The sequence below is a fragment of the Sapajus apella genome, unplaced genomic scaffold (assembly GCF_009761245.1).
Source record: "Sapajus apella isolate SASKATOON/1434 unplaced genomic scaffold, GSC_monkey_1.0 scaffold183, whole genome shotgun sequence".
NCBI lineage: Eukaryota > Metazoa > Chordata > Mammalia > Primates > Cebidae > Sapajus > Sapajus apella.
In genome coordinates, this window is record NW_022437123.1 from 74,567 (window position 1) to 96,333 (window position 21,767).

A 21,767-nucleotide genomic window follows, 5' to 3' on the forward strand; every position below is an offset into this window, starting at 1 on the left:
GGTGGAAGCCTCCATGCCTAGAGTAGTTGTTCCTCTCCAAGTCCCTTGCCCCTCCTGTGGAGTTGTCCCCACACCTCCCAGAGGGCCATATCCTGTGATGCCAGTGAAGGTGGCTCAGTGTCTCTCCTCAGTGTCTGCTGACTGTGATCTCATTGGGGCAGAATTCCCCTGAGTGAATTCCCTCACTTTGCTTAGCCCTTGCCAATGTCAGAGTTAGTTCAATCAGTTCTGATGCAAGCAATTTAGAAACTTGTCTCGGAAAGTCCTTTTGGGTTTGTAGATGACTACAGGGGAGTGTCTGATGTGGACTCGGCTTTTCTTTGCAGCCATCTCACAGACAAGGTCAGCAGGAAGGGCCTGATAACTGCCTCCAGGTGACTGGCAGCGGGTGTCAGGATGCAGGTCTCCTCCCCACAGCCCCCAGCTGGAGCAGTGTCGCCCCCTCTCCCTCCAACATGGGCCTGCATCTTGGGGTCTCTGGAGAGGTTGCTGCCCTGCCCTAGAACCTCTTGTAGATGTTCTGGATTGACTTGAAACTAGATGACCATCCCTCCAGGGTTGGGTGGCCAAAGAGCAGTTCAGGTGGATGGAAATGACTGTCCTGTCCTCTCCCGCCCCTCTATAGGTGGAGGTGCTAACTAGCAGGGACATGGCACAGGATGGGAGCTGGGTGCCAGGTGCATGGGGCCCATTCTTTGTCCCGCAGACCCTCAGAGTCTGGCCTACCCCTCTGCTGCAGTGAGGCAGTAGTCCAGGATGGGTCCCTGCTCCGAACAGGCACTCTGAGGAGGTGGGGTTTGGGGGCGCCCCACTGCACCGCTGCAGTAAAAGTCTTCCAGTGGCCTTGGTTGGGTCCTTGGCTGTCATGCTGTCACAGTCGCAGTGACACTTGGTAGATGAAAGAAGCTGAGAATTCCCCTTGCCCTGGGTCATTGCTGAACTACATGTCCCTGGAGAGGAAGCAGGCATAAAGAATGAGGCCAGGTGCGGTGGCTCAGGCCTGTAATCCCAGCACTTAGGGAGGTCGAGGCAGATGGATCACCAATTCAGGAGATGGAGACCATCCTGGCCAACATGGTGAAACCCTGTCTCTACTAAAAATACAAAAAAATTTAGCTGGGTGTGGTGGTGTGCACCTATAGTCCCAGCTACTCAGGAGGCTGAGGCAGGAGAATCGCTTGAACCTGGGAGGCGGAGGTTGTAGTGAGCTGAGACTGCACCACTGCACTTCAGCCTGGGTGACAGAGCGAGACTCCGTCAAAACAAACAAACAAAAAAACGACTGTGCACATGGGTCTGTGGGTCTGACAACAGTTGGAGGTGGGCATCTCGAAACCCTCTCTGCGTGGAGTTCTACTTCCTTCTTTCCTCAAGGGGGTGGCCAGGTCCACATGGAATTGTCCGAAAGCAACAGCCTTCAGGGCCCCATCCTGCAGCCACCGTGTCCGAAAGCCTGTAGAGACCACTCTGTGTCTGAGGGGACCCTCTGCCAAAGGTCCAGCTGGAGCAGGGTCCCTGAGAACCTCCCCAGGAGATTGACTGAGAGAGACTCAGTGGCTGCAGGGGAGGACTGGTCATGGCTGAGGGGCAGGTGACCCCCATAATCTGTGGAGGACCAACCAAGTTGTGGGAATTTGGGTGGAAGCCACCCCGTCTCTGCTTGTTCTTGCTTTGGATCCTGCCCCCAGGTCAGTGGACCTACCTGTGTGCTTGTGGCTCACAGGGCAGTGGATCGCACCAGCCTCTCTCTTAGCACCAGGCCCTGGTCACACAAGCGGAGCCGTGGAAGGCAGGCTGCCCTGGCTATATAGGAAAGGGTCATCTTCCTTCCCTGGGGACTTTTGGTGTCTGGGCTAGTGCCTTCTGGGATGGGTCTGGGCTCCTCAGTTCATGGGAGTGGCTGGGATGACTCTGGGAGCCCCTCACTGTTGTGTGATGTGCAAAAACTGCCTCTCCGTTGTGCTCAGCAAAGCACAAGTGAGAAAGGTGGGCTTATGAGCAGCGGCAGAACCCTGCTAGCCCTCCACGCAGCTAACCTGGTGCCTGCACACATAAATGTCTATTGGCTCAGACTTACAGAATACTCAAGTAACTCATGCCAAGCCCCTAGATGACAGTTACGGAGGATGCAGACACAGTCCCTGTGCTTCCAGGGCCAACTATCCAGTGGGGACCCCAGAAGAGTGAACGTGATTGCAGGTCAGTGCTGATGTGATATTCACAGGATGCTGGCTGGCCGTGTGGGAGAGGCAGTGACACAACTTGGGGAGAAGGAGGCCCTCCAGAGGGGGTGATGTTGATGCTGAGAGCTGAAGACAGGTGACATTAGTTAACTTGGCAATGAATGGAAGGAGATGTGTCCTGTGGATGGATGTGGTCCATAGCAGAAGCACATAGGGTGAAGGGGGAGTGTCTGGAAACACCGCCAGATCACAACCTTGAAAACCTGATCAAGGATCTTGAAGTTTAGGCTGAGAGCACTGGGAGTCATGGAGAGGCTTTAAGCCCAAGTGTGATGGGCTCAGACCTAGCCTTTAGAAAGTTGGCTGTGGCTGCAGTGTGAAGAGTGGTCAGAGGGGCAGGGGAGGCTGCAGGGAGATCAGGCACAGGCACTGCAGTAATGTAGATGAGAGATGACAGAGCTGCAGGGAAGGGGAGTGGGTGGAGACAGAGCGCAGATCTGAGAGATGCACAGCCTTTGTAGTTAACTGGATTTGTTGGTGGGAGAGGGAGCATTCTTGCCATTCATCCAGCATGGACAGGAAGATGACTTATTGTTTGCACCAAAGGAATGGATGAATGGATTTTCTGGACTCTCCTCCTGTGCAGGAGAGGACAGATACCAGCATGGTGTAATTAAACCTCTTTTGTGTGTATTGAGCGTTAAAGCTTGCAGAATGCTCCCATAAACATCATCGAGGTTCCTCCAGACCAAAACTATCTTATCAGCCGTCAACCATGCTTGAACTTTCACCATTAGACAAGTATCGTCGCGTGGGTGGAAAGGGCACTGGTTTGGGAATTGGAGAATCTGGGTTAAATTCCCACTCTGGGCCAGGCGCGGTGGCTCACACCTGTAATCCCAGCACTTTGGAGGCCGAGGCGGGTGGATCACCTGAGGTCAGGGGTACAAGACCAGCCTGGTCAACATTGTGAAACCCCGTCTCTACTAAAAATACAAAAAAATAAAAAAAAAATCCGGGTATGGTGGCAGGCACCTGTAATCCTAGCTACTTGGGAGGCTGAGGCAGGAGAATTGCTTGAATCTGGGAGGCGGAGGTTGCAGTGAGCCGAAATCGTGCTACTGCACTCCAGCCTGGGCAACAGAGCAAAATTTTGTCTTAAAAAAAAAAAAATTCCCACTCTGCATTTGGTGTCCATATGAACCCTGTGCAGTCATTGAACTTGTCTTGGTTTTGTCATCTGCAAAATGAGGCTAATGCCTATTTTACAGAGTTGCTGTGGGGATGAAATAATAGCATGTGTATGGAGACATCCAGCTTGTTCCTGGACCAGGACAGGAGCTTGGCAAGAAATTGGTTGAACATGAATCCCTCAATTTAAGTCAGGTCCCCAAGGAAGAGCATCCCGCAGGCTGAAAGCTGGGGATACAGGAGAGAGGTGTGGGAGGGAGCTGGTCTGGGAAGGGGAGTTGGTGTATGGAGGTGGGTGAGCTGCCGCTCCGGGAACAAGCTTCCCTATGCCTCAGGTTGCTCTGGGCTAGCTCAGCAGCAGCACTCAACATTCCACAGAGGCAAGAGGGAATCCAGATGAAATGTCATTTTGGACTCACAGATATTGGCGTTGGGATGGTCCATCCTTAAAGCATTCATCATCAATTGCGAGGCTATTGATTTAGCCATCTAGCTTTTCTGAGTTTAATGACAGCCATGAGGCAGCCTATTGTCTCCTCAAGCCAACAGAAAGAGTAACAACCCTCTGCAGGGCACGCTTGAACCAAGCTCTCCTGATGGATGCTGCCATCTGGGACTTCCCTTTGGGGCCCCAGAGACCATCAGATAGCTGAGAGCCAATGGTGGCAGACCTGGGCACTGCCTAGTTTCCCTTGGCCCTATGTGCAGCGGAGACAGGTGAACTGGTAGGGAGGGCTACACAGTGGCCTGTGGTTAGTACCTGTTCCCTGTGGTTAGTACCTGTTGCCTGTGGTTAGTACCTGTTCCCTGTGGTTAGTACCTGTTGCCTACAAATTTTTCTCCTGGCTACTGAGTTCTGGAACTTAACCGTATCCAATGTCCAGAGCAGGGCCAATCCAACCTGTGGGCAAAGCTAGCTGCAGCCCGTGTTCTGTAATTTTAATGACCTCATGAAGCTCCTTGCCTTTGCCTCCCTCATCCCACCCTAACTCTCCCCCACTGAATTTCTGGAATCCCAAGACAGATGGTCCTCTATTTATGATAGTTCAAATTATGATTTTTTGACTTAATGATTGTGTGAAAGGCATGTGCATTCAGTTGAAAATATACTTTCAGTATCCATACAAAAACCCATTCTGTTTTTCACTTTCAGAATAGTATTTAATAGATTACATGAGACATTTATCACTTTGTTATAAAACAGACTTTGTGTTAGATAACTGCTAAAATGTAAGCAATATAAGTGTTTGAGCACGTTTAAGGTAGGTAAGGCTAAGCTATGATGTTTGCTGGGTTAGGTGTATTACATCCATTTTTGACTTTTCTTTCTTGATGTTTTCTTTTTCTTTTCTTTTTCTTTTTGACAAGGTCTCGCTCTGTCACCCAGGCTGGAGTGCAGTGTTGTAACAACAGCTCACTGAAGCCTTGATCTCCTGGGCTCAAGCAATCCTTCTACCTCAGCCTCCATAGCAGCTGGGACCATAGGTGTGTGCCACCATGTCTGGCCAATTTCGTTTTTTTTTGTTTTGTTTTGTTTTGTTTTGTTTTGTTTTGTTTTTTTGTTTTGTTTTTGTAAAGGCAGGGTCTCCTTATGTTGTCCAGGCTGGAACTTCTAGACTCAAGCAATCCTCCTGCCTCAGCTTCCCAAAGTGTTGAATGACAGGTGTGAGCCCCCACGTCTAACCCAGTCACAGTATTTTTAACTTAAAATGTATTTATCAAGAGGTAGCCTTCATCATAAGTTGAGGTCCATCTGTATATTCTCAACATATTTCTTTTCTCTAGCAAGAGACCCTAGTTCCTAAAATGACCCAGCCTTCTTATTTATCAATGGGTAACTTGGGGAGAGCATATTGAATTTGACCGCTGGCCCCTGACTCAGGGCTCTCTAAAGTAGAATTCGGGCTTCATGGACTACAGTGTGTTTGAAAGTCCAGTGGAAGTTGCTCCTCGCCCCCACTGTGGGAATGTTAACCTTCTTGCCTCTGGCTGGCTTTGTTAATGTCCTTAGTGCAGTGACGTTGTTTGTACCTTGCTGATGGAAAGGGCTGGATTCCTGCTTCACTCTTTCCCTCTTGGCCTCTGGCCTGATGCAAAGGCTCCCACCAGGTGCCTGGCAGGATCCTCCCCTTTCTGCTCAAGTCACTGCCAGACAGGGTTTCAGCTGGAGACAGAAGCCAGAGGGAGAAGGAAGTAGGGGCTTCTCATGTATTTGCTTTTAAGAAGAAAATGCTCTTTGCCCCATGTCCTCTCCTCCCATGGGCAGTTTCTCTGTTCAGTTGTGGAGAGGGAGTGGGAACCAGGGTCCCCACCCAGGGGCAGCAATGATAACTTGGTCCTTGGGGCTGAAATGAGGCATCAGCACTTGCTGGGAAGTAGTGGCAGCTGGCAGGCCAGCCAGCAGCCACCAAAGGCACAGCTTCAGCAATGGCATCGTGCTGGCTGCCTGGCTGACAAGGCCCTTGTTGGCTGTTGGGGCTGTGTAGGCAGCAGTTGTAAACCAGCAATGGTGCTGCCTCTTTGCAGCAGGAAAGGGCCTGGAGGGGACTTGTCTCTCCTTGGTATGTTTGTGTTGGATGATTTGCACGTGCACGTGCACACTCACGCTCATAGTGATGGTGGAGGGGAGCAGGCAACCTGCTCCAATGGCAGAGATGACCGTGAGCATGCCCTTGGCTGGCTCCATTCCCCTGTCCAACATCCAAACAGTCAGAAGGCCACTGCTACTACTGTTCTGTGAACAACTGGACCTTGACCAAAGAGGCCCTGCAGACACAGCAGAGTGAGTGGCTAGAGCTCCCCTGCAAAATGTGTCCCTGCCTGGGGACCTCCCTGGGTGGATCAATGTGCTTACATCGCAAGTGGCAGGGACTTGGTTTCACAGCAGCCGTGTGGGTCAGCCCTCAGCTGCCTCCCTGACCACCCCCATCCCTCTGTCTGGGGATCCCCCCGAGCCCAGACTACTCGAGTGCTCTTCAGGCTTCTCACCGCCTGATACGGTTTGGCTCTGTGTTCCCTAAATGTCAAATTGTAATTCCCAGTGTTGAGGCAGGGGCCTGGTGGGAGATGATTGGCTCATGGGGGCAAACTTCCCCCTTGTTCTCGTGATGGGGAGTTCTCATGAGATCTGGTTGTTTAAAAGTGTGTGGCACCTCCCCCCTTACACTCTCTCTCTCTCCTGCCACCATGTGAGGAAGGTGCCTGCTTCCCCTTTGCCATCTGCCATGATCGTAAGTGTCCTGAGGCCTCCCAGCCATGCTTCCTGTTAAGCCTGTGAAACTGTGAGTCAATTACACCTCTTCTCTTTATAAATTACCCACTCTCAGTTAGTCCATTTTAGCAGTGTGAATACAGATGAATACATTACCTTTCAAGCAAGTTTTCTAGACAGAATAGTGAATGAAATAATATGAGCATTTTATATCATAGACAAAAGCATGTACTTCCTTTTAGCTCTGGACTGGGCAACTAGTCCCCTCAGCAAAGACTCATCTTTCTGCATTTGCAAAGAAAACGTGTCCAACTCCAGGTCTGGGGATGAGGACAAATCAGCTGGTACATGGTGGAGAAACCCTGTCACAGTGGAGTGAGATAGTCTTGGGGGCAGGAGTGTGTGTCTCACCAGACGGAGCCCCCTTGCTCCTGACTTCTTGCCACACTCTGCATCTGCTGCAGCCAAGCAGAGGGTGACACCTGCAGTGGGAAGAGCTCACTGCAGGCTCATGAACAGAGGCTGGTGGTGCATCAAGGTAAATGGTATGAAAACATGGACTGAGAAAGCCTGAAGAGGAACACAATTTAAGTACACATATTTGAGCCTGGCTCTCCATTGCAGCCAGCAGCTAATAACACTTGTGAACAGGAGAAGTCAGTTCAAACACATCAGTGATGACGGCTGACAAAAGAAGGGTAAGCAGGACCCTATCCAATGTGGCCAATGGTTTCCTCATAGGGGAGCCGTGGCTAAGAGCAGCTTCACAATGTAGCAGTGGGTAGTGGTACATTTGATGAACTGATGGCCTGGGAGTTCCTTGCAGAGGAGAAAAAAAAAATCAACAGAAGGTAGTGCTAGATATAATTCCTTTATTATCATTATCATGCCCCCTAGCACACAAAGCTGGGCTTCCACTGAGATCAGCTAAGGACAGGGGTATGTTTACAAGGAGAACAATTTCTCTGTAGGCACTAGGTTAGGCATCGTCTCTGTTTCTAGGATACTGTGATGACCCATGTCCATGGGAGAGCTGGTTCCAGGAGCCCATCTGGCCTCACCAACATCAGGCTACCTGGAATGAGGCCTGGCACTTACACAGGGTAGGGCATGGGGAGCAGGCCTCTGGTTTCTAAGCAGGGCTGGGCACAGCTGAAATAGGGGTAGGGAGCAGCCAAAATGCAGCAGGTTCTCCCAAGGCACATAGAAGGTGGTGGGAAAATCGGGCTGGGATGTGTAACTTGTCCCCTTCCAGGAAGGGACCCAGGCACCTGGTCTCCTGGCCAAGATCACAGACCATCTGAGAGTCCTCCAGGAAGAGCAGTGCCTGAACAGATGCACTGCAGAGAGGCTTTCCTGGCAGGTGGTGAGCTGATCATGGTGACGCGCTTCACTCCCAACCCCCAGGGGTGGAGTGAGTTGGGAATCTCAGCTGCTGCAGGTGGAGCTCAGCTGTAGAACCCAAGGGACTTGTGAACCCTGAGCGCTGTGACATACAAAGGAGGGTGGCTGCATCTTCCTTTGGGGTTTGGTCTAAAGCAGCGGTTCTCAAAATGTGGTTCCAGGGCCATCAGCTGCAGCTCCAGGGAACTTGTTAGAAATACAAATGTTGGCCCTGCCCCTCCTGATGAGAAACTCTGGGGGTAGGGCCAGCAATCTGTTTTGAAAAGCCCTTCCAGGTGATTCTGATGCTCAGCCAAGTTTGAGAATGACTGGTTTAGACGCTTGGTCACTATACCCTCAGCGGATGTGAGCCCGGCACAGCAGCCATGCAAAAGACTCAGGCCCAGGGTGGCCAGTACATCAAGAATGTTTTCTAAGTGGTGGCAGGGTGGGCGGTGATGACAATGGCTGTTCCAACTCACGTCTCCAGCCTCAAGACCCTGAAGCGGGGCCCAAGTAGCAGATTCTGAAACCAAAGCTGGAGCAGGAGGGCCCCGAGCCACATCACAGTGAACTCCCATATTCCCCCCACACCCCGCAGGGCCATGCTGGGCCCTCTGGCTGTGCACAGCGCAAGCTCCCCAACAGAAATCACATAGGGTCCACCCCAGAGCCCCAGCAACAGCAGGTGCTCCATGCAGGGGTTAGAAATAAGGCAGAGAAGGGCCTCACCTGAAGGGAGGTGGTCAACACACCCTCAGCATGCCCCTCCCTGCCCAGGGTGGCTCTGGGAGTGGGTGTGGCCTGAGGGGAGATCTCCACATGGACATGACAGTCCACACCCTGCACGAATGTTCTGAGGGTTGAGGGACAGTCCCTGCTCTCACTTTGGGGTCATTGTTGGCACCTGGAGTGATGGGCTGGGTGGCTGTTATGGGCCTTGGCCCCTTGGGCTCCTGCCCGCTGCCTGAGCCCCTGCACCTGGGGGCCCAGCTGTCAGCCTGAATGAGCCAGGCTTCCGAACCCTTGGCACATGTGAAGGAGTTATGGTGGTGGCTGCTATGTGACAGTGCCCCCTGAGTGACACTTTGTTCCTTAATGACAGCCCAATGGCTCATTACAGAGATGGAAAACTGTGGGACACTGAGGAGAGGGGCTCCTGGCCCAGCTTTCCTTCCTTCTCCGGGGGTGGCAAGACAACAGCCATTACCACTGACAAGTCTTAACTTTGCCCAGACTTAATTTCCTCATTTATAAAATGGGAGAAGTCACCCTCTTATTGGGGTAACTGCAAGATAAGTATGGTGACAGATTCTAAGTGCACAGCAGGCCCTTGATAAACACAAAAAATCCCCGGACACGCTCCCCACTTATCTGCCTGAGGGGCTCCTGGAGATGGGGTTAGCGTGCCGGGGAAGCAGGAGGGAAAAAGAGAATGGGCACACACGTCCCATCCCTTCAGCCAAGGCCGCGTTTCCTTCCTGCCTCCCATCCTGATGCAGGTCACCCGGGGGGACCTGTGGACATGCCCTTATCTCTTGGCGTCTGCCCCTGCGAGCTTAGGAAAGGGCAGCATGATGTGTGCAGGGCAAGGACGTGCCTGTGCCAGCTGGGTGGCATCCCAGCACCTAATGCTGCTTTCCTGGGGCCCGGTGTGCAGCAGCCTTTCGCCTGCAGAGGACTGATGGTGACGTTCCACAGGCATGTCTTCTCTCTCTCAAGACTGCCAGCCTCCAAGCAGGGGCGTGGGAGGAACTGACCTGGGCCCCTATCTGTGCCCTCGTCAGCAGGAGGGGCACACCCTGCTGGGGGCTGCATCCTTGAGTCCAGGCTCCAGCTGCTGTGCACTCCCAGGCAGAACCTGCCCTATCCTGGGCCTCCATTTCCTCTAACCTTGTCTCATCCCCCAGGCTGTTGGCATGGACGAGGTGGTCAGATTTCCAAGAAGCCCTGGGTGGTTCTGCCACTGTTTGCAGCTTGGACCAGCCATCCTCCAAGTGGCAGTCTGGCTGGATGACACAAGGCAGGAAGCAGCTAATCCTGCCCCAGTCAGGCTGGCCCAACCATCACATGGGGCTGGGGCAGATGGGGCAGCTCTCCTGGGCCTGCCCTCAGTGACAGGGCTGTGCACAGGGCACTTGCCTGCCACCTGTCTCTCTTCCCCACCGTGGCAGACAGATAAGGCCCCAGCACCCCCTGCTCATGGCTGCCTCCCCTGACACCCCACCAGGAAGAACATGGCTCTAGCCCAGTACCGTCTCTCTCTCTCTCTCCACTCTCCCTCTGTAATAAGACTTATCTGTTGTGATCTAGCCCTTCAGAGAGCTTGGGAGTCACAGTTGATTTTTGATTACCTGCACGACTCCCAGGAGGTGGGAGGGCGGCAAAGCTAATCACGCACTACGCCACTTCGCTTGGCCTCCTGCAGTCTGGGGTATCTGGTCTTCCTTTTAATGAATTTGCATCAGCAACTCCAGGGTCTTTTAGGCAGGGGAGTTAAACCAGCCTAGACTCCAAGAAGCCACTGGAGAATACCCAGAGAAGAGGAGGCAACTGGCCCTGCGGCTGGGCTTCCCTCTGTCCATGTGGGTACTTCCTATGCTAAGGATGCAGTTCAGGGCCCTGTTGCAGTCAGCACTGGGTGGCCTTGAGGCCAATCCTATGTATGCGAGAGAGAGCACCCCTCCCCCAGGATTGGCCTAGGTCAGCAACGTGCTCATCACGGTGTGAGCTGGATCATGTAGGGAGACGAGCTGGGGTCTCTCTCCGCCTCGGTGGTAGCACAACAAGGTGGCTCCCGTCGTAGGGGGGATGAAAGAGGGTCCTGCCCTGGGAAGAAGTGCAGGACCTGGGGAGGGTGGAAGCCAGGCAAGGGGTTTTAGTGTAATGGGCTGCCCCCTTGTAACAGCCATTTTGGGGGGATCCCTATGGGTGTTGTACAAGTTGACACCTGTTCTCTGGAAAACTTCCAGCATGGATACTCTGTATTTTCCAGGGTTTGCTTTCTGCTCTCCCTTAGCACTGGGGAACGTTCTTACTGAAAAATTCCCTGCTGAATTTAGTGATGCAAGAGAGAACCCAAGACAAAAGCTCTGTTCACTCCAGGACGGGTGGGAGGGGAAGCAGAGTGCTGGTGGCCACAGGGTAAGGAGAGGGCCCCAGGAAAGGTGAGGCTCAGGCAGACACCCCTCTACTCAGAGCTGCCCTTTCTCAGTGGCTGCGACTTTAAAGGGTCGTGAGTTGGTCCACTCCAGGAAATGCTTGACACCCACCAGCATTAGGTGCTGAAGATGGTTTAAAAACCTGATGTTCCTGAGAATCAGGCCCTGGAACAGGAGATCCCTCTGGGGGGCATGTCCCTAGAGGTCAGGGCTTGGGGCCAGGGTCTCCCCAAGGGGATTCTCCCAGGAAGGTTGCTAGGCAGGCACGGGGCTCTGCTCCTATTGCAGCATGTGCTGGTGTGGCCACCTTACCCCCGCTCCCTGCCAGAGCAACTCCACCCAGCCTGTGGCTGCCCTACCCAGGCCTCCCCACTCCCAGGCCCTGCAGGAAAGAGTGAGGCCAGCAGGACATGGCTTTCCAGGTGAGGCAGTGTGGACAGTGGGCAGGTCAAAGAGCAAGGTCTTCTGGAGGAAACACCAGCCCTCCCTACCCCACCCCATGCATCTTCCAGAATCAGCAAGGTCAGGGCTTTTGAGCATGGGTGGGGGAATCCAGTGCTGAAAACCTGGGAGACCTGGGTTTTCTGCCCATTGTTCCCGGTTCAAGAGCTGGGAGGGAGCAAAGAGCCCAACTGTCAACCTTCCCTAGTCCACAGTGTCCCTGTGCCTGGTGCGGAGCTCTGGTTGTCTCCTGAAAGGATCATTTCCCTGCCCAGGATCTGGCCATGGGAGCTCAGAAGTGGAGGAGAGGGGTCCGAGGGTCCCTGCCTGGGTGGGCACAGTAGAAGCTATGGTCTTAGGCACTTGGTGGATTTGTAGATGCTGGGCACAGAGGAGGGGGCATCTATGGCCCTAGTGGAGCTGGTGCTAACTCTGCAGGCGGATGGCATGCGGCCACCTGTCCTCCTGTAGGGCAGTTGGAAGAGGAGGTGGTTGGCCATCAGTAAAAATGCCGCTGGAGCCTTCGGTGCAAGCAGCAGGTGAGAACCATCCCGCAGATCTGCCGGGTGGAGAGAGTAGAGGAGCAAAGATAAATCAGAACTCCTGGAAGCTGCTGGCCTTCAGGGCCCTGGAGCAGTGCTGCTCGCTCAAATCCCTGGGGCCTGGACAAAGGGCAGATTCCTGCTCAAAGGGCTGGGCCTGAGGTTCTGCATTTCTGACAAGCTCCTGGGTGATGGCGATGGGCGTGGGGGAACCACAATCTGCCAGGTACTCTCCAAGAGCAGGGCTTCCACCCTTTCATGGGCATGTGTCACCTGGGGACCTCCTTATTCCAAGTCTGCAGGCCTGGGTGGCGGCCTGAGAGTCTGCATTCCTAGCAAGCTCCCAGTTGCTGCTGCTGGTCTGTGGTCCTCCATCTTCTCCAGAGATGGCCTGATTTAATTAGACCCTAAGAGTAACGTCTACACTCCCTCATCAGAACTGTCTGAAGCAGACTGTCTCTCTAGGAAAGAGTCTGCCTGTGTTTTGCTGTTTTTGGACTCCAAAGATAAACTCAGGTCCATCCTTGATGCTTTGGTTGGTGTACGGGAGCCATGGGGGAAACTGAGACTCTGGGAGGAGCCCCTTGAGCTGTCACCCGGTCTGTCAGTGTAGAATGATAGAGCTGGCGAGCTCACCCTGTCAATCAGCCTAGAATGCAGCAAAACGCCCAGGCCCCGAGAGTCCTGTCTGCCAGCCCTTCTGTTGGTATCCACAGGCTGAACAAGGAGGGGCTGGAGCATCCAGTCCAAAGCATATGCAGGCCTGGGAGGATCACCCCACATACCCCTTTTCACTTTTTCCACTTCCAGAACGCAGAGGAGCTTTGTTCTCTCACCTTGCCCTTCATGGGCTCTCCTCTGCCACCTTCCTCCTCTTCCTCTCCTCCCTCCCACCCAAGGATGCATTGAGGGTGATGTGATTATGATCCTGCTGATGACGATGACATGGTTTTGGATCTCGGCTGTCTGCACACAGGAGAAGGGCACTGGCCTAGAGCAGCCTCATGACTGTCTGTGGTACCTGGGGTGAAGGTGGCTCTCCTAAGTATTGAGGCAGTTTCCTGTCTTTCCTAGCAGCTGCTGCTACCCTGACCTTGTCGGTGCAAACTTGGATGCAGTTGGAGCTCTACCTAGCAGGAGGCGAGCAGGCTGGTGTAGTTGTGTGTGTCCGGTACCCAGCCTCTGACAGGCTAGCTGGGAGAGGAAGTGCAGAAGGGGCCTATCCTCTTCCCCGCCTTCCTCCTCTCTGTCCCTCCCAACCTGGAGGACAGCACGGGGCATGAACACTGCTTTCAGCCTGCAGACATGGTGTCAATTCACCTGGGGCCTCAGGCTGAAAGGCGGCTTAGGTTTTCTCATCGCCCACCAGCTTTAAGTGGGCGGCGGTCATGCCGTTCCACCCATGCAGGTGTGGTGCAGCGCGTTCTCTTTCCCTGTCCCTGCCTCATGGTTTGATGATTTTCCTGTGGGGCTTTCTGAATCTAATCTGTGCTAAGCGGGAGGCCAGAGGGGGCTGTTTCGCCGGCACAGATTTATGCTGGAAACCACGTCTGTACCACCTGCAATGTACGTCTCCTGCTGGGGGAGGGAAGGGCCAAGCTCGCCGGCAGACAGGCTCCTGCATGAGCTGGGTGTTCCCAGGGAGCCTCCCAGGACAGGCACAGTAAGGGGGAGAGGTGAGTGGGCCAGACCCTCATCACTGTGTCCACATGCACACCCCCATGCAGAAACATGTGGAGGGATACGGGATGCCACCCAGTGTGGTTCCAGAATAAGCGCTGTCTCCCTCCTGACAGAGGACACTGAGAAACCAGCACGGGTGGCTCCAGCAGGGGGCACACAGAGACAACACAACGCCAGCTAACTGCAGGTGCTGAAGGTGGCAGACGGGGCAGGGGTAGGCTTGTGGGTCCAGCCGGCACGGTGTCAGGTGCTGTCTTCTGGCAGCTGCCTGTGTGTGGCACTTGGCCACACATAGGACATTTTTAACAGGGAGGCCGTGTGCCTTCAGCTTCCTCTGACGCTTCTGACAGCACCTGGCTGTCAGCAGAGAGCATGAAGGGAGGGCCAGGGAGCTTCTGGGGAGTCCTTCCAAGATGATTGCTTGGTTTGCCTTTTAATGACCTGCAGGCCCCAGTCTTGACTATCTTGTGAGTATTCTATGCTCTGAGACTGTTTCCATCTTGCAAGGTGAGCATGTTGGAGGTGGGCTGAGTTCTATTCGATGCTGCACCAATGGCCTATGTGAGCTTGGGTACAGTTATCTCTCTCTCAGCCTCAAACCCCCCTCCGCCGATAGGAAAACATCTGGTTTCTACACTGGTCTAGGGTGTTCCTTGGTGAGATTCTTTAAAAATTAGAATAACAGGTACCAACAGCACAGCACCCAGTCCTTCCAGCATCCCAGTCCTTTGAGAGGCCAGGCAGTGGCTTCCTGGGGCCCTCAGGATAAAGCCCCCGCTCCTCGCCTTGCCTGCAAGCCGGGGCTTGCACATGCTATTCTCTCACCCTGGCTTTCCCCTCTGTCACTTCCTATTGGGCTCCTTCAGGACTGAATGAGATGGCACTTCCTCCAGGAAGCCCTCCCTGACCTCCCGTGACTGGCTAGGGCCACTGATGCTTGCTTCCTAAACCCCAGCGCTCCTGCTAACACCTAGCACTGCACTGTGACTGCCACACACTTATCTGTCCCCTTCCTTCAAGCAAAAGCTCCCTGGGAGAAGGGATGGCACCCTGCCTGCAATGGGGCCCCAGCACCTAGCACATGGCAGCTCTGCTCCAGAGTAAACACGAGCATGGGCCCCTCAGCCTCCTCTGCAGGCTGTGGGCGGAGGCTCCCAGGACGCTGATATGAGGAGGGCAGCAGGAAAAGGGCTGGGCTACTGTGACATTTTTAGTAAAATATTCCCCAGCTAGAATATTCTAGAAATTAGCTTCTAAAGTTACCTCAAAGTGGAGTGCCCCCAGAGTCCACCCACAAGAGAGGAAGCTGGTGTGGAGGAAGCAGGCCTGTGAGCTGGAGGCCTGGCCACTCTGCCACAGCAGCTGTGTCACCTTCAGCAGGTGACTTGTGGTAGGGCTTGATGTCCTCAAATGTGTATGAATAAGATGAGCCCAGGGACTCTGAACCCCAAATGCACATTTGACCCACCTAGGAGGTTTAAAAATACGTGTGCACAGACCTCAGCCCAGACAATCTGAGCCAGTTTGTGGGGGGCCGGAGCAATGGGTTTTTTTGGTTTTTTTTTTTTGAGATGGAGTCTTGCTCTGTCACCCAGGCTGGAGTGCAGGGGCACGATCTTGGCTCACTGCAACCTCCGTCTCCTGGGTTCAAGCAATTCTCCTGCTTTAGCCTCCCGAGTAGCTGGGATTACAGGCATGTGCCACCACACCTGGCTAATATTTTGTATTTTTAGTAGAGACGAGGTTTCACTGTGTTAGCCAGGATGGTCTTGATCTCCTGACCTTGTGATCTGATCGCCTCGGCCTCCCAAAGTGCTGGGATTGCAGGCATGAGCCACTGCACCTGGCTGCAATGGTATTTAATTCTATTATAGAATAAAATACAGTGGTATTTTATTCTAGTATATAATTGTATAATTATATGTATTATATGATTCCATTCTAGCATGCAAGCCAGGGCCAGCAGCACTGGTCCGGGTAGTCTGTAAGGCCTTTTCAGGTGGCATAGTCGGACCGGCGGGGGTCAGGGGGTACCTCAGCACTGCGATGAACCTGTCCAGGTCTGGAACTGCCTTTGGGTACTGTTCCATGACTGAGGTGAGTGAGAAGCGTGGGGGGCCCCTGCTGAGGGGATAGGTGCACTCCCAGAATGCAGAACCTCTGTGTGGAGGGGCCTCTGCCCATCAAGTGCGGGGACTGCCCCTCAGCATCCCTGCCGGCCCCCAGCCTCTGCCCCAGCCTGTAGCCACAGAGAGTGTAGTAGTCTGCAAGGGCCACTGTTTAGCAATTCCAATTGTTCAAAAGTTCTTGAATGTGTCTCCTTGAAAAGAATTCCACCGACTGTTTCCCTTCTGTCCTCTGGAACCTCCCAGGAAGTCCCTCCCTTCCCCACATGGCTGCCTTGGGTGTTTCGAGACCATGAGGGTGCTGCGTGTGCTCCCCATCTTCTGCCCTCTCGCACATCTGACTTCCCGGCCCCACACATCCCTTGCCACTCCCTCTGCCTCTGGCCACACAGTGGAATCACTAGAGAGCTTCACAAAGACACGGATACCCGGGTGCCAGCCCCAGACCATTTTGTTTCATTTTGCTGGGGGCAGCCCAGGCCTGGGGTGGTTTTAAAGCTTGTCAGGTGATCCCAATGTGCGGCCAAGGTTGAGGACCCCTCCCTGGGGGCTCTGCAGAGGTCTGGTCCCACCTGGAGGGTGGCCTGAGCCAGCAGCCCCACCCCTGGCTCTCTCCACGATTTCCACCAATGCAGCTCCAGGCCACATCTCTGTGGGCAGCACCCTATCCTGTAACTCAGGCAGAGGCCCCCACTCTGTTACAGGCTTCAATGCAAAACAAAACAAAGTTCAAATGCAAGGACTTTAACTCTGTTAAATGTTTTACCCTTCGTTTCAGCATGTCTTCATGTCCAACAAGCTCTTTTATCAATGCTGGCTTTATCATGCGACAGAACAGACATGCTATGTAAATAGTTTAGCGTGCTTTCTGGGTCTTTGCTGAGATCACCAAGAAAAATGTTGAAGAGACAGGCCTGAGGCTGAAGGCCATGGCCCGCTCCTGGAGACCTTTTGCCAGGCTGGCGTGAGCGCTCTCCTCTCCCTCTCACAGTGTGGTCATCCAGCCTGCCCCGATTTCTCCAGAGCATACAAGTGCCTGGTCCACACGTCCTCGAGGCAACAAGTGATGCATTGCCAGATGCCTGGCTGGAATCAAGGTGTGCTGCCTTCACTAAACATTCTGCTTAGTTTTCAGTGTTCACGAACCATCTGCTCTAACATTCCAGGTGCTGCAGGACGTCAGTCTCAAGGTCATCGGTTCCTGAGACGGGAGCCTTACTGAAAAATTATAGCACGTGAGATCCAGAAGGTTCCCAGAAATGGCGCCCAGCTGTTCTCCACATTTTGCAAATCAGAAAGTTGAGACCCAGAGAGGTGACTTACCCAGGGTCTCACACCCTGAACCGGTCCTCTGGCTTTGGTCCTTTGCTTTCCCAACCTCCCTACCACAACACAGAGGTCTGTGGGAAAGAGAAGCAGGGGACAGTGGCCTTGGCTGGCTTGGAAAGACTTCCAGTGCAGGGTCCTTAGAGACCATGGTGCCACCTACCCACATTGTCTGTGGGCCTGGAGTTCATCTGCAGCCTAACACACAGCTTTCAAGCTGTACCAGAAACTCCTAGTGTAGCTCAGGGCCACCAAGAGGAGCAGTGAGGGGAGGCTGTCATGCTAGGCTTGTCCCTGCCTGGAACAGCAGGGACACCTCCTATACTTCATGTACGGGGCTCTATGTGAGACTTCCATTGAAATGAGCATGCTGCTGCTTAAAATAGGCTCACAAATATCCAATCTGTCCATTTTACAGGTAAGGACACTAAGGGTTCAGAGAGGGAATGTGATTTCCCTGAGGTCACACAGCAGGAGGTGGAGCTATGTTTAGAAATCAGGCCCTGTAACTCCCAAGCAAGATTTCTTGCAGTAGCTGGGAGCTGGGAACATGATGACACCATCTTGGGGTGATATGTCCCCAGCCTTGAAGGTCTTGGAAGTGCCAGGCTGGGTAGGTAGGGGAGATAAATGCCTGGTGTCTGCTCGCTGAGAGGGAAACTATGACCCTGGGGAAGACACTGGTATGAGCCCTTTCTCAAGGCTTATGGCCCACCAGGGACTGAGCAATGTAGTGCCCAGCGTCGGCTGGCAGAGGGAGCTGTAACCCGAGGCTTGGCTGCTGCAGGGCTGGCTCAGTGGGTCGCAGAGGAGAAAACTGGGCAAGAGGTCCAGAGCCACCAAAAGCTGTTCCACAGCAACGGCGAAGGAACACAGAATGCACAGTGGGGGCTGTGAGCGGGCAGGAGGCGTGGCAGGCCTGCAGGTCCACTGCTCAACAACCTGACCTCCTCAACGTCAGACCTACACAGCCGCGGTCTACCGTGACCGTCGGCCCCGGGCATCTGTAGCCACATGCCCTGCCCTTGGCTCCGCTGCCTTTGCAGCTTCTACAGGTTCTGGAGGCCAGAGAGGTGGGGAAGAAATGGACAGAGTGGCCTAGGCCTGGTCAGTGTCCATGCAGAGCAGGCCCCTAGCACCTGGAGCAACAGGCTTCTGGAAACTTCAGCTGCCCTGTGCTGCTGAGTGTCCCTTCCCATTCCCAGTAGTGACTCCTCTGGGGTTCAGCACATGGGACAGAAGGCCTGCCCTGGGGAAGTGCAAAAGAGGGGCGAGGCTAATGCCACCTGGGCTCCCTGGCCCTGCAGGTGAGTGAGGATGAAGGGGAGAAGGCTGGTCTGGCCAAGGAACAACTACAGGTTTTTTTTATTTTTGAGATAATGTGCTTATGCAGAAATATAAAGATTATGCGTATGATTTATCGAACACCTGCTATCTGCTCAGCAATGAGCCAAGTGATTTATATGGATGTTGCTAATTCCCATCACGAGCCACCAGATGAGGTGTAACCAGCCCCATTTACAAATGAGTAACTGAGGGTCAGAGATGAAAGAACTGGCCCTAGGTCACACAGCTGTAGGTGGCAGAACCAAGATGGGTGTCCCTCCAGAGGCGACAGACCCTCCTCCCAGTGTGTCAGGCTGCAGCTGGGCTCCAGGCCCACAGACGATGTGGGTAGGTGGCTCCATGGTCTCCAAGGGCCCTGCACTGGAAGTTTCTCCAAGCCAGCCAAGGCCACTGTCCCCTGCTTCTCTTTCCCACAGACCTCTGTGTTGTGGTAGGGAGTCTGAAAAAGCAAAGGGCCAAAGCCAGGAGACCTGGGTGCCGGTTCAGGGTGTGGGGCCCTGGGTAAGTCACCTCTCTGGGTCTCAACTTTCTGATTTGTAAAATGTGGAGAACAGCTGGGCACCATGGCTCATGCCTGCAATCCCAGCACTTTGAGAGACCGAGCTGGGCATAGTTTGAGACCATCCTGGCCAACAGGGTGAAACGTCAGCCTCTACTAAGAATACAAAATTAGCTGGCGTGGTGGTACACACCTATAATCCCAGCTACTCGGGAGGCTGAGGCAGGATAATTACTTGAACTTGGGAGGCAGAGGTTGCAGTGAGCTGAGATTATATCACCATATTCCAGCCTAGGCAACAGTGTAAGACTCTGTCTCAAAAAAAAAAAAAAAAAAAAAAAAAAAGCAAAGAACACTACTCCTTGTCTGGCCTGCATCTCAGGTTGTTGTGTGGACCCAATGAGAGGAAGAATTAGAAATCCTCTGAAGTCTACAGAAAACTGGAGAAAGACAGCTTCCATTTGTGGAGGTCCTCCTACCTGCCAGGTGCTTCGTAAGTGGGTCATGGGCGTCGCCTTGTTTTCAGACCTTAAGAGCTGGGGAAATGGTCCACATTATGCAGATGAAGAAGTCAGTGGACAGGGAAGTTAAGTAGCTCAGAGTTACATAGGAGCAGAGCCAGGGCTGGACCCAGGCCTTCTGAGGCCAAAGCCTCTGCTCCTCCCCTTCTCTAGACGGTGCCCAGCCCTGGAGTGGGAGGGGCTGTGCAGGACAGCAAGACTCTAGGACAGCCCACACTCAGCTCCTGCTGAGCGGAAGCAGGAGTGCCCTTGAGGTGGGGACTGCAGGGGCCCTTGCTGCTGAGGAGTCCCTCCTGGCTCCCCTCCTTCGGATTCTTGACTAGCGCAACCTGACAGAGTCACCCTGATTTCCTTTGGAGGCAGCCAGTAGGGAGAGTACAGGGAGAAATGGGAGCCAAAGACATTGCTCATCCTCAGGGAGACAGCTGGATGAGTGCATGTGCACACACACACACAGAGTCACTGTCTTGGACACCAAAATCCATGGGTGCTCAAGTTCCTGACATAAAATGGTACAATATTTGCACATAACCTATGCACATCCTCCCATATATTATACTTTAGCTCATCTTTAGTCTACTTATAATACCTCATACAGTATAAATGCTATGTAAATAGCTGGTACATTGCATTGCTCAGGGAATGATGACAAGGTTGTTCAGTGTAGACAAATGCAGTCGTCCATTTTTGGGGGATATTTTTTTATCTACAGTTGGTTGAATTCACGATGCAGAACCCATGGACCTGGAGGACTGACTACATACACACAAACACACATGCACACACACAAAGGAACAAATGCAGATACGTGCACACACACACATGCACAAGCACCCTGAACACATATATGTGCATACAACCCCAACCACATGGACCCAGATGCATGCAGACACATGTGGCACAGATGGCTTACACACTCACCCCTGCGTGCACACGGGGTGCATGCACATGCCTGAGCCCACACTCACACTCCTCCCAGGTCCCTGTTCCTGACAAGTTCATGTTGTCCCCAGGTATCTTCCTTCATGTTCCCTGGGGGAGAGACTGACCGTGGGATTCAGCCTTAGTTGCAGAGGGAAGGGGAGAGAAGAGAGCAGGGTAGGGCACAGGTGTGCAAAGGGTCAGCTAGCTCAGCCCAGGCAGTTACTGAAGACCTCTGTCAATGGGAGAGGGGTTCCAAGCCCTTCCACCCCGCCAGTCCCTGCACTGCAACTCACCTGCAGGCAGGCCACCCCGATGCCCACCGCCCCCATGAGCAGCAGGTGGTCGGCCAGGAACTGCTCCAGCTTGGTGAGGCAGCCTCCCTGTAAGAGATGGGCAGGTGACGTGGCCATGGGCCAGGAGCGAGGATGGGCAGGGAGGAAGGGTGGGCTGTCACTGCAGCAGAGGCTGAGGACAAGCCAGAGGACTCATGGGCTGGACCCAACCCTGAATTGGTCAGAGGCTACTTGAATGGCCTCAGGGGCATGCTGTGGTGTCCTAGACTCTCCAGTATGAGTTGCTTGTCCCAGGACTTTGTAGAGACCCTGGAAAGCTCCAGGCACTGTGGGCTTATGGCCAAGGAGCAGGTATGTCCTGCTTTTCCCATACCCATCTGCCTTTTGGGGGCTCCTGAACGGCCAGGCTGGGGCCCTCTCATCACCCCCAGCTTGAGCTTGGATGCTCACCTCCACCTTATAGATGTTGGAGGGGTGGGCCCGCCGGCCGCAGCGCACCACCACTGTCTTGCAGCAGCTGTCGGGCACCCAGCGGCCCTCGGCCTCCCGCGACAGGATGTATGTGCTGCGCTGCCAGTCGGCTGAGCTGGTGCTTCCGCAGCACTTGAACTGGAGGCAGAGGCAGAGGCTGGAGGTGAGAGGCCTGTGTAGGGTTCCAGGGCCGCAGGACACATTATTCAATACTAACCCGACCCCTGTTTGTCTGCCTGAACCATGGTTAGTATTTGTATCATGTGTTTTCCCTTCCCTTGCTTTGAGCAGAGAGCTGGTCACTCTAACACTCTTAGACTCAGTGCTAACTGCTTGCAGGACACCTGCTTGCCAGGTTTTTTTTTTTTTGTTTTTTTTTGTTTTTTTTTTTTTTTTCTGACTCATAGTCTCACTTTGTCACCCAAGCTGGAGTGCAGTGGTGCAATCTCAGCTCATTGCAACCTC

General features: G+C 53.6%; 1 protein-coding gene across 8 annotated transcripts in view; it reads right to left on the reverse strand.

Moving 5' to 3' along the window:
* Nucleotides 1-10,977: 10,977 nt before the first annotated feature.
* Nucleotides 10,978-21,767, reverse strand: part of TSPAN11 (tetraspanin 11) — a 78,300-nt gene continuing 67,510 nt past the window's right edge. For 6 of the 8 annotated variants that reach the window (XM_032268543.1, XM_032268542.1, XM_032268544.1 and 3 more), the window contains 3 exons: nt 21,282-21,440; nt 20,832-20,918; nt 10,978-12,129 (listed from right to left, as the gene is read on the reverse strand). In XM_032268543.1, coding sequence (XP_032124434.1) covers nt 12,070-12,129; nt 20,832-20,918; nt 21,282-21,440 — 306 coding nt within the window. In that variant the 3' untranslated portion in view covers nt 10,978-12,069. Of the gene's footprint in view, nt 12,130-20,535; nt 20,677-20,831; nt 20,919-21,281; nt 21,441-21,767 lie in introns of all 8 variants that reach the window. The other 2 variants (XR_004265500.1, XR_004265499.1) reach the window with 2 other exon arrangements.